The sequence below is a fragment of the Panthera pardus genome, unplaced genomic scaffold (genome assembly GCF_024362965.1).
Source record: "Panthera pardus isolate Hobbes unplaced genomic scaffold, ASM2436296v1 HiC_scaffold_16, whole genome shotgun sequence".
Classification (NCBI taxonomy): Eukaryota; Metazoa; Chordata; class Mammalia; order Carnivora; family Felidae; genus Panthera; species Panthera pardus.
The window spans coordinates 70,081,493-70,100,883 of record NW_026526721.1 but is presented as its reverse complement, the minus strand read 5'-3'; the positions used below and the strand labels follow the sequence as shown (position 1 = coordinate 70,100,883).

Genomic DNA, 19,391 nt, shown 5'->3' with positions numbered 1-19,391 from the left:
GCAGTAGATGAAGCCCTAAATCAGACATCTGAAGATTATAGAATGGGGCCCTGTGTGAGCCTCCCCTTTACCCTCACTCTGGACCCAGGGAGGCCAGTGCTAGAAGTTGCTGAGCTTGTGGCAGAAGTGGCCCCAGGCCTGCTTACCATCTAATTTATTTGTCGCTCAAGTCACAGATCTTAACGCTCACTGGGGGCTGGGCCATGCGTGTTCATCTTCAGAGACTGTTTCTGAAGACATAGTGAGCCCTCTGGCACGGCGTTGGCCCAACCCCAGCACACAGGTGCTCGGGCCAGCACCGGGCAATGGAACAGCCCCTGGAATTCATTGCACTTGCCAGTGGATTTCTAGGCCCTGTAGAGAGTTGACAAGTGGCTGTAACTGCTGGCCCAATTTGAAACACCGCATCATACTTACAACAGTTGTCAGAGCCGTGGCTTTCGAATCAGACCCAGTGTTCAGAGTCCAGCTAGCCTATAATTTGTGGCATGGACTTTCTGACTGCCTGCCTCATTTCTGAAGAGCAGGTCACAATGCCTACCTTGCTGGATTGTCAAAGCATAAAATACGATAACGTACGAGTGTCGTAGCTGGCGCAAAGTGGTAAGAGGTCTGGTGTGGTAGCTGGAACCAAGTGGGTGCTCAATACATTATTATCACTATCATTGTTTTTCCTGGACACGTATGTCCCTGGGGGTCCCTGGGTTATATTCCACGACTCCAAGCTTCTCTAGCTTCAAGATCTGGGGATCTTGTCAAAATGAAGATTCTGATTCTGCAGGTGTGGGGGTGGGGAGGGGAGAGGAGAGAGCTGAGATTCTGCATTTGTAACAGGCTCCAACCTAGTTCTGCCTAGAGGAGTGTCCTCTTTCCTCCCTTGTCTTTGCTCTCTGCCCTATTGTGCTTCCCCTGCCCCCCAGGTCAGCCGGTCATCAGAACACTTCCTGGGCTCTACTGAAAAATACTCTCAGGCAACAGGTGTGAGCTGGGACCGGCCCAGCCAGGATATATGGTTGCCCCTTCCCACTGAGCACCCCCAGTTATTGCATCCATCTGGGGATGAGGAGAGGATCCTGAGAGAGGAGGGAACTTGTCCATGATTTTGAGGAGCTCCTAATCTGTTGGGGGGACTGTATGAACACACCTTACTGTCCCTGCAGAAAGGCATGCAAAGGCTTACAAAGGAACACGCAGACCAAGAAACCTGCCATCAAGGAACACACTCAAACCAAACTGCATCCTCTCTGGGGCTTCAGCAACCTGGGAAGGTGGCAGGTGCCCTGCCCCGCTTGCCCTTCTCAGAGCCAGAAGACTGAGGGGCTGAGAGGAGAGCATCCCTGGCAGCCGCCCTGGAGGGAGGTGTGTACACAGCATGGGCACTAGCCCAGGGCAGCCCTGGGTAAAGGCATATCCATTTAAGGCCAGTTCTCATTAAGTGGGACCTGTGTCAACTGCTCCCAGGCCTGGGGTCATAGTGACTGTGAGGTTCTCGAAAGTGGGATCATGTGCTAAAAGCAAGGCTGGGATAACAGTGCCCTTGACTTTACTGTAGTTTTGGGTGGGAGCTGGATATGGATGTTATTGAGAAACTGCATTCTGTGCATCTTGACAGCTTTGCCTCAAATCCCTGCCCCCATCCCCCATCCTACTCCCCACCACTGGCGAATAAAACTCCATAGGTTCTCGATGTCAGCAAAGGGAGCCCTGATTTCTGCCAAAGCTCCTGAGAACATGGTGCTTTCTCCTAAAATCTGCCCATAGGAATGGCGATGAGATGGCTCACTGAGTGGCTCCACTCGGCAAGAGCTGAGCTCCCATACCTTTGCCAGAGGCGTCCACCGCTAGGAATAGTTCGTACCTGGGGCTTTGCCCCTCACTTTCTGAAAAGCTGCAGCCAGGAAGCTCCCTTTATTCTCTATTTCTGCATCTGCAAAGCAGAGAGGAGCCCAGGCCAGAAACAGGGATACAATGATGGTCCCTGCAGGGGGCACTGTGGAAACAAGTGACTTGTTTATGTTTTATTGAGGTTAAACATATGTGACATAAAATTTGCCATTTCAACCATTTTTTAAATGTACAATCCAGTGGCATTTATTACATTCCTCACGTTGTGCAACCATGATGACTTTCTGCTTCTAAGAAACTATGTCTATTAAGCAATAACTACCCATCCCTCCCCCACAGCCCCTGGTGACCTCTATTCTATTTTGTCTTTATGAATTTGCCTGTTCTAGATGTTTCATATAAGTGGAACCTTACCATATTTGTCCTTTTGTATTTTTTTCACTTAGCATAATGTTTTTGAGGTTCACCCATGCCGCAGTATGTGTCAGTATTTCATTCCTTTGTATGGTTGAATAATATTATGTTGTATGGACATACCACATTCTGTTTATCCATTCATCTGTTGGTGAGCATTTGGGTTGTTTCCATTGTTAATTATTAATATTTTATGGGTTTTGTATGTTTCCTGGGTCTAGACACTGGAGACACACCAGGAAATAAGACAGCACGGTTCTTGCCCCCACCTGGTAGGTAGCCAGGCAGGGACAACAGAGAGATGAGTGCCGTCACAGGACCTGTGAGGACCTACTGGACACACTGGTTGGGGGCTTGGCCACACTGGGTCCTGGTCTGGCCTGACCAGCCGTTAACTGTGCGGGGTTCTTTTTCAGGCCTCAGCCTTCCCATCTGTAAAATGGATTTGAGGCTAAAGGCCTCTGTGGCACTATCATTTCATGGTCCTATGATGCTGAATCTTCTGCTATGGAGTTCTAAGAGAACATTTGCTTCCTTTCTTTTTTGGGTCGGGCGTGTGGTGGGAAAGAGGTACCTATGGCTGTAGAAGTGGGGAGAGGAAGGGGTGTCTTGGAATTTGAGTATTTCCAGCAGAGTGCCTGGCAGGAGGGTGGGCTTGCTGACACAACTGTGATTGTCTTGCTGACAACCCCCTGCAGGAGGCCACTTAACCTCTTACTCCCCACCCCCCTTCTCAGTTGCCTGCCCCTGAGAGGGTGTCCAGGCAAGACTAGGGAAGGTCAGAACTCTTGACGGCCAAAAGGGCTAGAGTTGTGTAGGAACAGCCCATTCGGGGGACTACCAGTTGGGTTAGGATTATTTCGGGGTCTCTGGGCCTGGAGTTTAAGCAGGATGGGACTTGGGATGTCAGAGGCCAGGACGGCCAGAAGGAGTAAGTGGTGGCTGGGTGGAACCCACAGCCAGGGTGGAGATTTCCTGTCAAAACAGCCACTTACCCTGGCGGGAGAGTGCATTCCTTTACCCTAGGAGATAAGAAGGCCCGATTTTCCTCTCAGGGTTCCTTTGAGCTGTGAGCAGCCACTGGAGACTCTGTAGCCCCCTCAGTCGGGGCCCCAGCCTGACCAGCTCATGCTCCTGGCTCCCCTCCCAGGCTCCCTGCATCCTTGAGTGAGCACTGACCCCAGCAGTGGCAGCCAAGGGTTGAATCTAGCCTCCTCTGTGCTTTGATTTCTTTACCTGAAAAATGCACCTATCTTGTAGGATCGTTCTGAGCTAATATACTTAAAGGGCTTAGAATAGTGACTGGGATAAAGCCTTACTCAGGGTGTGTGGCAATTGCTAGTCTTATCCCAAGATACCTCTTTGTTTCCTGGGCCCAGGAAAAGTTCCTACCAAAGTCAGGCCCTTTCATGTTCTGGGGCATTTGACAGTTCTTTTCTCTGTAGGCATCTCCAGGCAAAAATTTCTTATCTCAGCTGGCTGACCCCAAGGCAAGAAAAGATTCATTAAGCATTTAAAATAGAGTCCATTTCAGCAGACTGAATAATTTCTTGGGTATTAGAAATCATTCTTCGTTAAGACAAGGTTCTTCCTCCCTTTCACAAGTGAGGACTCCTTTGCTCAGAAAGAATCTCTGAACAGTCCATCCTAGATTGTAGGGATTGTAAGGGTTGGCAGGAGCCTCTCTTGTTATGGGAAACTTTCAGCCACCCCCTTCCAAGGGGGCACCCCTAACCTCTCCCCGCAGACCCTTCATCCCTTGGGTTGCCCAGCCTTGGGGGCTTTCCGGCACTGTTCCCGCCAGCCAGTTGTCCTTCAGGGTGGAGGCCATCCCCAGGGGCCTCGAGGCTCCAGACTGCTCCTCCCTGTGCCCTCTGGGCAGGCACAGCCCCACTTCAGACTTCCCTTCTGGCCACTGCTGGAATGCCCAGCCCTCCCTCTGTGTATTTTCTCTCTGGGTGGGGGCCTGGGAGCTGGAAACCCTGCTCACATCCTCTCCCCACCCTCTCTTTGGAGGACCAAACTCCAAAGAGGCCAAAGCCAGAGAGGAGACTGTGGTGTGGGGAAGGCTAGCAGCTCGCCGCCCAGAACTCCCGTGGGGAAGGAAAGCTGTGCTGTGGGTGGGCATCTTGGGAGCCTCTTCCAAACCTATCATCATTTCCCTTCTGTCTCTCCAGTCTGTGGTCAAAACAGTCCCAACCAATACAGCCTGACCCAGTTCAAGTTCAGAGCACTTCTGTGGAGTACCTGTAATGGACTGAGATTGTTATGACCCAGTTTAATGAGATAGCCCTGCAGACTGGGGCTCGGTACTCTGTGGGCTCCGGGCTGGACTCCAAGCTAGGGCCACAGTTCCGCTTCCAGCTCTCATGCTTTGCATAGCTGGTTTGCATCTCTGAGCTCAGTTGTCAAAATGGGCCCACGGATTAGACCATGAAGGTTCGTTATCTGCACTAATGGAGGGCACCCAAGATGCTGTAATAACCAACAGGAGACCTAGTAGCATACTTGTAATCCATAATTGCTTTGTTTCCTTAACATATTCAGGAATGTGACGGCAAGCTGATGTCACAGTTTTGTAGCACATGTTGTATCACCACCACAGGGAAGGGAGGGGCATCAGGGAGGTAGGGGGTGGTGCTGTGATGTTCTAGAAGCTAGTTTGGGATTTTAGATCTGCTGCTGGAAATCAGTGGTATAATTGGACTCTGGGTACTGAGTGTTAAGAATGAGCTTCTTGGGGGGCGCCTGGGTGGCTTAGCTTGTTAAGCGTCCGACTTCGGCTCAGGTCATGATCTCACGGTTCATGAGTTGGAGCTCCACATCAGATTCTCCGCTATCAGCACAGAGCCTGCTTCAGATCTTCTGTCCCCCCTGCCCCCACGGCTTCTCCGCCCCTCCCCTGCTCATGCTTCTCTCTCAAAAATAAACATTAAAAAAAAAAAAAGAGTGGGCTTCTGGCTGGGCCACTTTCAGAATTAGAAGGGATCTAAAACATCACCTGGTAGGCCCTGCACCTGCACCTGGGTGTGTGGTCTGCATCACCGGGGCGCTCAGTAGGGGTGCGGAACCTTGGGCTCATCCCAGAGTGACAGTCAGAATTTGCATTTCAAAGGGAAAAAGGACTCACTCACTGTCCCCCAGGAACCAGGGCACCAACCCCTGTATCTAGACTCTTGGTTCTCTTCTCCCAAATCCATGCTCTTTGGGTCCAAGTTGACTGCCCCGCCCCTTTGCACCTCCCGGGAGCTAACACCACAGCCCAGAGGAGGAAAAACTCCACTGGCCAGTGCAAGCAGGCAGAGGCATGCAGGTTGAACTGCCCATCTTTGTCCACCTTGGACTGTCTGGGGTTGGGCAGTGTCTGAGTAAATTGGGGGGCTGCTTGGGCAAGAACTCTGCGGGGCACTTAGTAGCAGGATGGGGCCCTGGACACTCTCTTTCTTCCCTTTTTCACTGACCTATCTTTGTGAGGCTATTTCAGACCTGTTCTCTCCCTTAAGCTGCAGATCTCTCCCCACAGGGCGACAACCTAGAGTGGTCACAACAGCCCCGGAGGTTGGGCGGACCCTCAGGCCACCATTCCAGCACCACCATCAGGGAGGGCCTGAGGGGAGGGGTGTGTGTGCAGCATGATGCTGGGCTCCTGGGAGAGGCACCCAATTCGTGTTTCCCCTACTGCAGGCCTACTGTACTTCCTCCTCGACTGGGAGCCTCTGCTGGCCCCTCTCCTCGTGGCCTTGTCCCCATCCCTCCCCCACTCCTCCACTACGTTGTTTTGGTGTGTGTCCCTTCCCAGAACCTCGGCCTCTCCTTTCCTTTTCCTTGCAGAGTTGCTCTTCCTGTGATCCCTCAGGCCCCAGCCCGCCCTCTGGGGCCCTCCCTGCCTTCCTCTCTCCCAGGCCCTTCCTCCGCTCTTTCTATTCCTGGTTGGACCAACCTCTCCCATTGTCCATTCCCAGGAAAGGGCTGTCTTGCTGGTCGGGGTTGGGGGCGGAGTGAGGGACCTGAGCCAAGAAGAAAGCCGGTGCCGGTGCCGGAAGCCCCTGCCTGCCCCCACACTCCCCCCAGCTCTACTCACAGCAAGGTGCCCCCCACCCCTGCCCCATTGCCAGTGTCATTTTTAGAAATCTCACTTTCTAAGTTAGTCAGCAGCAGCAATCTGACACCCACATGTGGGGGCTGATGACTTCCCGACTGCCTCTTCTAATTTCAGCAGACCCCAGAGGTGGGGCCGGCAGGAGTGGGGGAGCAACAGGTGCCACAGGAAGCTTCCCAGCAGCCACCTGACCAGAGGGCTTGGGAGCTGCGGTTTGTCACAACTTGTGACCAGGGCAGACAGCCTTGGGCCAGGGCAAGGTGGCTGGGTTCCCATGAGTACTCCTTGGGAGCAGACAGCAGACCCTGCAGAATCAGGGCCCACTCATGGCAACCAGAGGAGCTGTGTTACCAGATTCTGGGAAGAAAGGCCAGGGCTTTCTGTAGATGACCTTCAAGCATCTTCCCTCTGCCCGTTCCTGCCTGGACTTTGTCTTGATTTATTTTCTCCCTCTGTGTCTCCCCACTCCACCCCCATTCTGTTTTTGTTGTTCCTAAAAGCACATAGCTCAAATGGGGCCAAAGTATTTTTGGTAAATACAGAAACAGATGTTCGGGTCAAACCCAGATACATTCACATGTGGCAGGTACAGGCACTGAGCATCCCGGGCCTTTCAGAGTTGGAAGATGTCAGCTGAGAATGCCCCAGATTGGCTCCCTGTTTAACCAGCAGAGGAACTGAGAGGTTTACAGGGGCAAAAACACAAGCTTTAGAGATCTCTGGGGAAACAGCTCAGGATGAATTACAGAGAGACAGTATGGTAGATGGAAAACTTTGAATTCAGACAGATCTGGGTCCAAGCTAGGCTCTGCCTTCTAGCTATTCAAGCCTCAGCCAGTCATATACCCCTTGGTACATGTGGCATTCCACAGGGGAGACCCTCTGTTAGCCCCCTGCAGATGGAGAGAGGGAGATCCTGTGATCTTTGGGGGGGTGGGTTTCAGGGGTTGATGAGAATCTATGCTGTATGCCTTAGCACTATCCCCCTGGGGAAAAGATGTCCCCAGAAAAGTTTGTCCCACAGACCACAGGCCTGCCCAGAACCAAAGCTGGCTCTCTCTTGGTGGGGAGGGCAGTGCTGGGGATCTGGGAACTGGTCTCCTACAGGAGAGGCAATAGCTGTAATACAGACAGGTCTGGCTGTGTGACCTTGGACAAGATTCTGTGCCTTCCTGAGCCAACTGTCCTTATATCTGATCTTGCAGGGTAGTTATGGGAATCAGGGATGACATTGTAGAGGACTTACTTCCCAGTAATTGGTGCATAGGAGGTGCTCAATAAAGGGCTGCACGTCAGTGTGTTCAGAAGAGAGGTTGCCCTGTGATGTCCTTGAAGATGGAACCTGCACAATCCTGTGCACAGAGAGACTCCTCACTGCCTGGCAAGGACTGCGGTATGAAACTTTGCTGGCTGTGTCACCTGGGTCTGCTGCCACTGCGAGGTAGGGCATGGTAGCAGTCAGGGCATGGGAGGCTGTAGGGGTGCAGGGCCTGGCGGAAGTCTCAGGTGCAGAAGCAGCCCTAGTGTGGAAGTCCTGAACTTTGGGGTACATGTCCCTCAAAGAGACTTCAAAGGCCTGGGAACCTCCAAATGATGTGTAAAATGTGTTGTCTGTGGGGACAGCTTTCAACAGATTTTCAAACGGGGCCAAAACTAGCCAAATTAAGAACCTTTGTTCTGGATGTTAGTACATCAGGCTTGAGGACGCACTGTAAGAGGACATGGCAGGTGGCGTCCTCTCAGCCCTGTGCCCTGGATATGACCAGCTGATCTCACCCCATGCCTCAGCCAGCAAGTACAAGCCAGGCAGGGACATCAGTGCCTGAACTGGGCACCCACCCTGCCATAAGCTTGAGGTTCAGCTTGACTTGGCTTCGGGTGTGGGATAGAGACTGGGTCCCCAGAAGTTGGGGTGGGGACCACTAGGGCCAAACCTCGTTGGGGGCTGGCTCAGGACTGGGGGCCTGAGGTGGTGAGGTTGTAAGGGGGTGGGAGTCATAAGGGCCTGGGAAGGTAAAGGCAGAGGAAATGAAGCAGGTCCATTATGCAAGCTTCTGGAGCTCCTTCTCATCCATTGGAAAGTGGCACTTGTGCCTGAGGTCTGTCCCTGCCTGAGTGGGCTTGACCAAATAGTCGTCAAATGATCTCTCTGGGCCTTGGATTCTAGTCTGAGGGTGATCACTGCAGGATCTTACCTCAGAGCCTTATTTGGAGACCTCAGGCGTGTCTCATGGAGGTGTGGCTGAGTTAATTTTAGTTTATTTGCAGGTGGGATCTGCTCAGCCCTGTGCTCTCTCTTTCATTTTCTTCCTTCCTTCCTTCCTTCCTTCCTTCCTTCCTCCCTCCCTCCCTCCCTTTCCTTCCTTCCTTCCTTCCTTCCTTCCTTCCTTCCTTCCTTCCTTCCTCCCTCCCTCCCTCCCTTTCCTTCCTTCCTTCCTTCCTTCCTTCCTTCCTTCCTTCCTCTCCCTCTCCGCCCTCCTCTCCCTCCCTCCTTTCCTCTTTCTTTCTTTCTTTCTTTCTTTCTTTCTTTCTTCCTTTCTTTTTCTTTTTTTATCTGCCCCATCTTTTATTTTTTCTCATAAATCACTTAAATCATGTCTAGAAGCAGATAGAGTATAAATAGAAAGAAAGAAAGAAAGAAAGAAAGAAAGAAAGAAAGAAAGAAAGAAAAGAAAGAAAGAAAAGATACTTGTTTACAAAGAAGTTGTCTAGAGAAGGTAGGCTTTCAGTCCTGGGATGTTTTGTTTGTTTTTCTGAAAGATATAGTTGTTTTTTTGGTAAGTCAATTTTAACTTGTGAAAGACAATGTGGAACACTTATGAAAAGAAAAGAGAAATTGCTCAAAATTGCATTATATAGATATCCATAGTTACTATGTTTATGTTTCCTTCTAGTCTTTTCTTACACGTGTATATTGAAACTCTTTTGGTATTTGTACTATAAATGGTATCCAGGTTTCTTGCTTCACCATGTATCATACATAACATGGACAATTTTCTGTGGTGCTAAAAGCCCTTTATAAACATTTAAAATACTTCAGTTCCCCATAGTTAGGCATTTAGACTCCCCATTTTACATCTTTATAAGTAAAGCATTGAAATGTTTCTGTCCATAAAGTTCTTTTCAAAGTTAAGATGATTTCCTTGAGAAAGATTCAGAAGCACATCTGAAGGGAGAGGGCTGTCTCAGCAGCATGTCGGCGTGAGCGTGTGCTGGGGAATGCGTGGGGCCGCATCTGCCATAGGCCCTGCAGAGACAGGGGATGAGGCAGGCCTCCTCACAGACCCCCATGAGAGCCAAGTGACTTAGGCTCTCAATCTGTGGTTCTTGGTGGGGTGGAGGGAGAGAAGACTCATCCATGGGGCCTGGGCAAAGCCTTCATATACCCCTCTCTGACTGAGCTCCCATGGGCCTCCTCTGCAGGGATCAGTGAAGCCTGATGAGGTGTTTCTGTCCTGCACGGCTGGCCCGCCCAGCATGCCCACAGCCCTGCGTTCAGATGGGCCTTCAGACCTGTGCAGCATTCCAGCTTGGCTGAACTCTGTTCCAAGGCAGGCTGGGCTTGGTGTTCACCTCAGAAAGGCTAGTCAGTGGGGTCAGCCAGCGGATAAACTAAAGTTAACTCAGCCATTATTGCTTTTTTGTTAATGAGGGGAAGACCAGCTGTGAAGATGCCAAACCATTCAGAAATGTTGCACAGTACTTGGGGTTTAATGTCTCAGGACAAATTCCGCATTCAGGCAGAAGAAAGCAATCGACAGTGATTTTAAGTCTTGACCGGACTCCCAAGGGTCCCTTGTGCTTCACTGAGCTTTCATTTTATTATTTTTTTAAAAAATATTTTTCCTATTAAGTTATGAATCTTGGAAGCTGTGAAAAGCGCTGGTGATCTCACTGGGCTCATGAGTGAGCAGGAGCTCTTTTGTGGATTGAGGCCCAGGGGGAAGCTAAGCCCCGAGGTAGGTGGAGGACAGTCGGGCAGGAAATTCTGTCACCACAGCTCCAGGGGTCGGCTGGAGTGGTGGCTAGACGCCCATCCTATGTGGTTGTGGGGGTTGAGGGAAGGAGGGCAGGACTGGCTTCTCTTAGGCTATAGTTAACAGGAACAAACTAACTCATTCTCTGAGATGAGATTCAAAAGCAGAGGCTGGATATCCTGGATGTTCCTGAGCCTAAGAATACTTGATCTGGATCTTAAACTTCCACAGCCCACTAACATGTCACAGATGCTCTTCAAAGTGACCTCCTTTGACAAAGAAACAAAATAGGCTTAAAACCACCTGAAAAATTTTATTGAAGTCAGTGTACAAATGTTTAAAACACTTTGAAGAAATCGGATCTGAGATGTTCTTGCTAAAAAGCAGCCTATGAACAAGTCAAAGTGAAAGCATGGATTCGAGATGTGCCCATAGCCAAGATCTAAGAGAAAGATTCTTCTTAATGTGACCCATATTTGCCACCTACCTCTTGTGTGACAGGCACAGTGCTTGACTCTTGAGGGCAGACATTTGTGAGACTGGATTTCTTGCCCCAAGGAGTCTAGTTGGGGTAAGATCTAATATGGCCAGTCACAGTATGAGGGCACTTAGGAGGAATTGATTCTGATCAGGAGTTGATGTAAAAGCCAAAGGAAGTAGCATTTGAGATGGGCTTTAAAAGTGAGCATGGTGGGGCGCCTGGGTGGCTCAGTCGGTTAAGCGTCCGACTTCGGCTCAGGTCATGATCTTGCGGTTTGTGAGTTCAAGCCGCGCATCGGGCTGTGTGCTGACAGCTCAGAGCCTGGAGCCTGCTTCGGATTCTGTGTCTCCCTCTCCCTCTCTCTGCCCCTCCCCCACTCATACTCAGTCTCTCTGTCTCTCTCAAAAATAAATAAACATTTAAAAAAATTTTAAAAAAAAGAGTGAGCATGACAATGGGGCACCTGAGTGGCTCAGTCAGTTGAGCATCAGACTATGGCTCAGGTCATGATCTCACAGTTCATGAGTTTGAGCCCCTCATCAGGCTCTCTGCTGTCAGTGCAGAACCTGCTTCACATCCTCTGTCCTCCTCTCCCTATGTCCCTCCCCCCCTCACAAATCAATAAACATAAAAAAAAAAAAAGTGAGCATGGCATTGATGCTTAGAGATGTGGGAGAAGGGGCTGGAAGGCAGGGACACAGGAATGGGTATTACTGGTGTTCTTGTGGAGAGTCATTTTTGTGACTTCTGGGCAGAGGAAAGGCAGGAAATGGTGGCATGTTGCCTGGTTGTAGAGGGCTTTGATATTCATCTTAAGGAGTTTGGACTATATTCTGCAGCTAACAGGGACCCGTGGAAAGGTTTCTGAAGAGGGAGAGTAGCTTAACTTTTTCAATTAACAGAAAATACATAGATACACGCTCAGTGAAAGATTCCAGCTATATGGAAATCTGTAAAGAAAAAAGAAGAAAAGGAAAAAAGAAAATGCTCCCTTTCCCAGAGGTAACTATTGTTCTCCTTCAAGTCATTTTATCTACCTATATCTGTAGATAAAGACATACAAAATCCAGCCCTGGAAGTGTTAAGGCTGATTCTGTCAGACTTCTTCCTTTTCCTTTCTCTCACAGACACGCCCCTACCTTTTTTTTTTTTTAAGTTTATTTATGTATTTTGAGAGAGAGAGAGGAGAGAGAGAGAGAGCAGGGAAGGGGTAGAGAGAGAGGGAGAGAGAGAATCTCAAGCAGGCCCTGTGCTGTCAGCGCAGAGCCTGACCTTGGGCTCTATCCCATGACACTGGGATCATGACCTGAGCCAAAATCAAGAGTCAGACGCTCAACCAACTGAGCCACCCAGGCACCTCAGACCCCTACCTTTTAATATTTAAATTTATATAAGCTAGGCCTGTAATCTAGGGAAGCCTGCATGCTGTATCTTCTCACTTGACTCATTTTGCTCTCCTTTGTATTATTTCAGAGCACGGTTTTATTGGGTATTCACCAGAACTGCTACAGAACAACACTCTGCCAGATTACAGCCCTGGAGAGTCTTTTTTCACTGTTTTTGGGGTGTTCTTCCCAGCGGCTACAGGTATAGTAATTTGGATCCTTTTTCACTCCCGCGTTAGGGGTATAAATGCTTGGTTTCTAAAACTCAGTATTATAAATGGCCTGCATATGCTCCTAGGATGTCTATCTGACTTTAGAGATGGCCTTAGCTTTGACTAAAAAGCTATTAACAGAGAGTTTACTTGTCCACAATTCCTGAAGGCTCCAGCATTATTTATTCTTCCTTACCCTCCATACCTATCTATTGAAACCTCTTGGCCCGGTCAGTAGAGGAGACATATTTCTCTTAGGGCTGAGCAGGATGGATTCCTTAGCAGGGCAAGCTGCCCCTTCCACCACAGAATGGGTGCAAACTTGGTCTAGAAACTCCCCTCCTCCCTACCCCAACCTGTGAGTCTTCTCCAGGGGGCAGAGAAATGCTATTGTCTTCTCCCTGTTCTGGGTGTGGGTGAGATCAGGACCCTTGGACAATGAATGAATCTCCCTGCCCTACCTTCCCCATTTTTCTGCTCTACAGTGGCCAGGGAGGAGCGTTACAAAGCTGAGATCCCTCTAGAACTCTTAGGCTCTAGGCCTTGGCCCGGAAGGTGGTAAGCCAACATGTGGACTGAATGATCATAAGAAATAACCATTTGCTAGAGACTGGACTTGTCCCATGGCACAGACTCAGAGAAGCATTTTACTCTTGATCAGTCCGCATCAGTGGCCTGGAGTGTGGCTGATCTTGTCTCCGTGTCCTTCTCCCCTCTTCCCTCTGCCTGCCTTCATGTGGCTATTTCCTTGCTCATGATCCTCTCCTCAAATAACATAGGGATAGAAAAAGGAGGAGAACCTACTAGGATGTTAAAACTTTAAAAGGCTGCCCGTGACAAATGCTGGCAAGGATGTGGAAAAACTGGAACTCTCATACACTGTGCAACCATTTTGGAAAACAGTAGGATGATTTCTTAAAAATTGAACAGTCTATGGCCATAGCACCGTAAATGTGTCTGATCTTGGAAGGTAAGCAGGGCTGTGCCTGGTTAGTGCGTGGATGGGCGACTGCCTGGGAATACCAGGTACTATATAGGCTTAAAAGAAAGAAACCTAAATATACACCCAGCCATCCCCTCCTGGTTATCCGCTGCAGAGAAGTGAAAACATGTAAAGACTTGTGCATGACTGTTAAAAGCAGTTTAATTTGTAATAGTCATAAACTAGAAATAATTCAAATATTCATCAACTGACAAATAGATAAATTATGGTATAGCCATCCATGTAAAACTACTCAACAATAAAAAGGAATGAGCTATTTATACCTGCAACAATACAGATGGACCTCAAAATAACAGTGCTGCACAGGGCACCTGGGTGGCTCAGTTGGTTAAGCGTCCCACTTCAGGTCAGGTCCTGATCTTACAGTTCGTGAGTTCGAGCCCTGCATTGGGTTGTGTGCTGACAGCTCAGAGCCTGGAGCCTGCTTGTGAGCCCCTCCCCTGCTTGCGTGCTCTCTCTCTCTCTCTCTCTCTCTCTCAAAAATAAACATTAAAAAAAATTAATGGTGCTGCAAGAAAGAAGTCAGACAAAAACAAGTACTTTTTTTAAAAGATAAAATTATACAAAACTCCATTTATATAAAATTCTAGAAAATGCAGACTATAGTAACAGAAGGGAGATCAGTGGATGGGGAATAGGGGTGTGGGGAGCAGGAGGGAGGGACAAGGAAATTTGGGGGTATGAAACACTATTCTGGACTGTGGTGATAGGTTCACAGGTGTATCCCTATGTCACAGCTTTCCAGATTATGACACTTTAAACGTGTGCAGCTTATCGTTTATTAGTTACACCTCAGTAAAGCTGTGCAAATGAAAAAAATGAACAACGTTAATCGCCTTTAATCAGCTTTCCTGAATCCCACTCTGGCCTCCAGCAATGCATGTTTTCTCTGCTTTTCACAATCAAGCACTGGGGCTTTGTGCTCCTGTCTCCATTTCCTGCCTCCTGTTGCCTTTGTGCATGCTCTTCTTTTGGAATTCCGAGCCTGCCTCTCTACTGAAATGGCCTTTCCAGAGTCTTCAGTGGCTGCCATGCTATTCAGTTCAACTATCATCTCTAGTTTCTCAGTGCATTTGACTGGCAACCTCCACTTCCTCCTTTTCTCTTGCCTTCTCTGATGTAGCACCTCCTGGTCTGCCCCCTGCCTCTCTGACTTGCCTATTTGGGTACATCCTCTTCTGCCTGCCCATTAAATTTTGGGGTTTTTCTCTTCTTTCTCTACTGTTTTCCTTAGGATCTCATCCATGCCTACTGTTCAATGACCACTCACAAGACTGATGACTCCCAGACTTGTACCTCTAGCCCAGATTTCTCTAAGCTTCGTATCATATTCTTAGTTTCTTACATGGCATCATCCACTGGGTATCTCAGACCCAACATGTTCAGAACCAAGCCCTCCCACCCATCCCCCAACTGGTTCTTCTCCTTACTCTTGATCTCAGGAAATGGCATCTCCATCCAAACAATTGCTCATGCCAGTAATGGGGAGTTATTCATGATAACATCCTCTTTCTCACCAGTACCCTCCAAGTCCTCCTAAAGGAGCTTCTCCTTTACTTCCTACTTCTTTCCACCTCTACCACCTGACCACTCTGGTCCAAGCCTCATCTCTCAATAGATCACCACAGCAGTCTCCTACCTGACCCACCGCCCTGACCCCCACCCCCCAGGCTGACCACAGAAGTGAGCTTGGAGCTAGGCCTCAGGAGCAGGTAGAATCTTGGTCCACAAATCCAGATGTGCCAGAAGTAATGCATCTCTTTCATTTTTATGAAATGAAAAGAGTCAGTCTCTGACTCAGTCTTCATTCTGCCAGGATGATTAAAAATGAATGTCAGTCATTCATCAATGCCTCTACATTGCCCTGCCATCTTGTTCCAGGGTCTTAGGGTCTTATCAAGTCCCAAGGCATGTCTGGCTTTTCATCATTGTACACACAGCCAGATGTCCTGTCTGCACATCTGTTCAAGTACATGCTCAAGTACATAGGGAGCCCTATGCTTTAGAGTCTATGCACTTTCCAGGCCCTCCTTCCAAGGGTCTTGTGGGGCTCCTGCTGTGCTGACCAGGAGTGGGTCGTACATCCACACGGCTCCAGATCTTATGAGCCTTTATCTCCTTGCCTTCAGCTCCAGGGGCAATCTTCTGTAATAATATGGCAGACACTTTTGTCCAGGGCCAGCTTTATGGGCATGAACCTATGCATTCACACTGGGTCCCACGCTCAGAAAGGCCCCCTGCTCAGTGTAATGATTTACTTTTGCTAAAACTCTTAATAATTTTTGAACAAGGGATCTTATATTTTTATTTACACTGGACCCAGCAAACTATGTACCAAACTATGTCCACGCCGCCCCCTCCACTGCCCGCCCCCGCCCCTGCCATGCTTTCCCCCACCTATTTTGCGGTTCCTTTTCTCTAAAATCTCCTAAGGGCTCAGGCTTTTGAGAAACAGAACCCAAAACAGGGTGCAGGCAAATTAAGCTTCCTTCTGGCACGTATCTCCCTCAAGGCAATGAAATATATGTCAACTTCCTCTTGAATGGGCAGAAAATGCAAGGGGGAAAATGAATAGAGGAAATTTTTTTTTTTAAGTTGACATTTGAAAATATTGACTTGCCCTCCCTCCCCCACACAGGCAGAGCACACCTTCAAGAGACTTCCCACCTGAGCATTTCCTTGGACCCCTGCCTGGGTGTCAGGGCCACAGTTACACCTGAGGCAGGGTTGTGGACCTCTTTGGCTGGCCGCACTCCAGGGGGCGTCCTCAGGCACCCACAAGAGCTTGAGTCAATAGTGTGACCCTGCTGGGCCCCCTCCACGCTGCTCCACACTTCCCCTCCTTTGCCTCTCTGGGCCCTGTGTCTTAGAAGAGAGGGGATGCCTGGTCTGACGGGGCATCAGGGAGTGGTGCAGGGAGGGTGCCCCCCTCTTCAGTACTTCTCCTTCCAGCAAGGAATTAGCAGCAGCCTGAGGTTTGAAGAGCCACACAGTGGCCCAGAGTCTGAGTGGGACTAACATTTGAGATCTGCTAGTTCAGCAGCTCTCAATTCTTTCTTTCTTTTTCCTTCCTTCCTTCCTTCCTTCCTTCTTTCCCCCCTTCCTTCCTTCCTTCCTCTTTTCTTTCTTTCTTTCTTTCTTTCTTTCTTTCTTTCTTTCTTTCTTTCTTTCTCGTTCGTTTTATTTATTCCTTTTGAGAGAGAGAAAGAGAGCATGCGTGAACGTGAGTAGGGGAGGGGCAGAGAGAGAGAGAAAGAGAGAGAGTCCCAAGCAGGCTCTGCACTGACAGTGAGGAGCCGGATGCAGGGCTCAGTCTCACAAACCATGAGATTATGACCTGAGCTGAAATCAAGAGTCAGATGCTTAACCAACTGAACCACCCAGGTGCCCCTCAACTTTTTCTTTTTAATCCATATTCACTTTTGATAATGATACTGAAACCCTCACCTACACTAGAAATTCTGATATGCCTCCCTGGACCAGAGAGGGTATATTTGTCCTTCCTTTGAGAAAGATTGCTACCTAAGAATATTAGTCAAGCTTTATATTCTGCAGCTTAAATTATGAAAATATTGTTTTGTAAAAGTCCAAATATAAAATTATAATATTGAAGAAACTATCTACACAGGCCTTTTGTTTTACCTCACGCTTCTCCGGAGATGGGCTTCCCCGTCTCTCCCACTGCCCCTTGGCCCAACCAGGTTGAGAAGGACTGATCTTTTATGTGACCAACTGGGGAAGGAGGAGCACAGAGGGGCTTATGAAGGATTGTTAAAGGTCACTCGGCTAATTAGTGACCAGAGTTGGGCCACCATCCTGCTATGGAACATTGCCTCTCTGGCTCTCTCACTGTTTTCCAGGGGCCCCAGTGTAAACACGGTAGGCAGGACGAACAATTTGTATCACTTGGCTTTCCCCTGGCAGATGTTCTGTTAAGCTATGAAAAGCATGGATGATTGGCAGTTTCCATGGTGACGGATTTGCCAAGGATTAGCTCCGAGTGAGTCATGGCTGGGGCTCCCTCCAACGCCATCCTCTTCTGGAACAAGAGAACCTCCAGGCTGTGGAGAGGAGAGAGGAGTTTGGAAGAACAAACAAAAGTCCCCCCACCTTGTGTCCCCATCTCCAGTCAGACATATGATTTAAATTACTTCAGATATTTTATCTCAAGGGCAGGACACTTCCTGAGAGGAGCAGCTGAAGTCTAGGTTTCAGTGGCTTCTCTGGATTTATGAAGCATGTCCTTTTGTCCTTCTGTCCTTCTCCCCAAAGTCCACCACACCCTGCAGTACTGGCTGCAGGGTGGGGCTGGGACCTTGGAGTAGATTCTGCATTTGCTTTGTTTCTTAGAGCACTTTCCTTCTCCAAGCTACACAACCAAACTTGCCCTGAGAAACAAATATCCACCCCACAGAATGCTTTTTCTCTCTCTCTGTTTCTTTGTCTGTCTGTCTCTTTCCCTCTCTCTCTCCTCTCTCTCTCTCTCTCTCTCTCAATCACACACACACACACACACACACACACACACACACACACACAGCCACTCCAGGGATTAGGGACCACAGTACATGGAGGAACTAGGAAATGGAAACTCCCAGAGAATGGGGTCCACAGGTTTAAGGAAGAGAGAGCCTCAAGTAAGGACAAGCTGGAGTGGGGCTCACTCCACTGCATTCTGATGAGTAGGATAGGAACAAGAGAAAAGAAGGAAGCTTTATAATTATTGTCATGTTTCTTTTTATAATTTTATTTATGGAGTTAACATATAATTTTATCAAAATTATTATAAATATCTGTAATAATCATTAGCATTATAATAGCCTACTAGGTGTGGAGCTGTGCTGAGCACTTTACATATAGTCTTTCACTTAAACCCCACCACAGCCCCACTGCTTCGATTAAGCACAGATTTACCCTGAAGGTAATGAACCCCAGACTTCAGGGTCCCTCACTTGAGTAAGCTCCTGCTTACGCCCTGTTCTTAATTTCATATTCATAAGTCTGTGTTGTTTTTAAAGTGTCAGACCCCATAGAACCTGGACCCTTCCATGGGTTCTGTTATTATTCCATTTTATGGATGAGGGAACAATAACAAAGAGAGGTTATTTCCCCAAGGTGCTGAACCCCATTGCTTCCCACCTACTTTGGAGAGGATGCTGGAAGAGAGAATGCACGCTTGTCTGGAGCTGCCCCCGACCCAGAAGCCAACAACTCTGGCATTTAGTTGAATTGAATTGAATCCTGGGATTTAAACATTCCATTATTTGACACTGTCTCAGCAGAAACTCTAAGGCACCGAGAGGGTGGGGCCTGACAGGTTCTGCCTCAGAGAATGGAGCCAAGAGGGGATGAAAGGTTCCCTCGGGAACAGCTGAAAAACCAACCAATAGGTTTGGAGAAGGAGTGGGTTTGGAGTTCAGGTGGAAGGTAAGGAGAGACCACCAGGGTCCTTAGGAACCCAAGGATCTCTGAGTGAGGGATGGAGCCTGTCTTTCCTGAGTGGACATTTCTTTAGCACCTCCTAGGTGCCAGGCACTGTGCTGAGTGCCTTATAAATGCTCATTCTAACTTTAACAACAGTTCTGTCAGATAAATAATCATATCCCCATTTGTAGACGAGGAAACTGAGGCTCAGAGCCACACTGCCTCCAAACAGTAACAGACTGCTTCCTTCAGGACAAAAGGCAGCAGAGAAGACATGGGAACTTTAGTGCATGGATCTTCTGCCTTAATGATAGAGAAAAATAAACTCATGAACTTAAAAGAAGAAAGAAAATAGGCACCAGAGATACAATTAAGCTAAAGCTGAAGGAGAAAATTAAAGGTTTCTAAGAACACAGATTTGGATTGAAAAGCACCCAGGAGGAAGCTTGGAACCTCCTTGAGAAAGAGTCGTTCTTTAATGAACAACTAACAGAAACCAGAAAAGCCTAGAAAAACTATTAGGTTTTTTTCCCCCTTAGGAATTCTCATTT

At 48.5% G+C, this 19,391-nt stretch overlaps 1 protein-coding gene across 4 annotated transcripts in view; it reads left to right on the top strand.

Moving 5' to 3' along the window:
- The window catches only part of SLC12A8 (solute carrier family 12 member 8), a 136,243-nt gene that overhangs the window by 67,530 nt on the left and 49,322 nt on the right, over positions 1–19,391 (top strand). For all 4 annotated transcript variants that reach the window (XM_019448649.2, XM_019448651.2, XM_019448647.2 and 1 more), the window contains exon 6: positions 12,290–12,403. In XM_019448649.2, the coding sequence (XP_019304194.2) occupies positions 12,290–12,403 (114 nt within the window). The remainder of the gene's footprint in view (positions 1–12,289; positions 12,404–19,391) is intronic.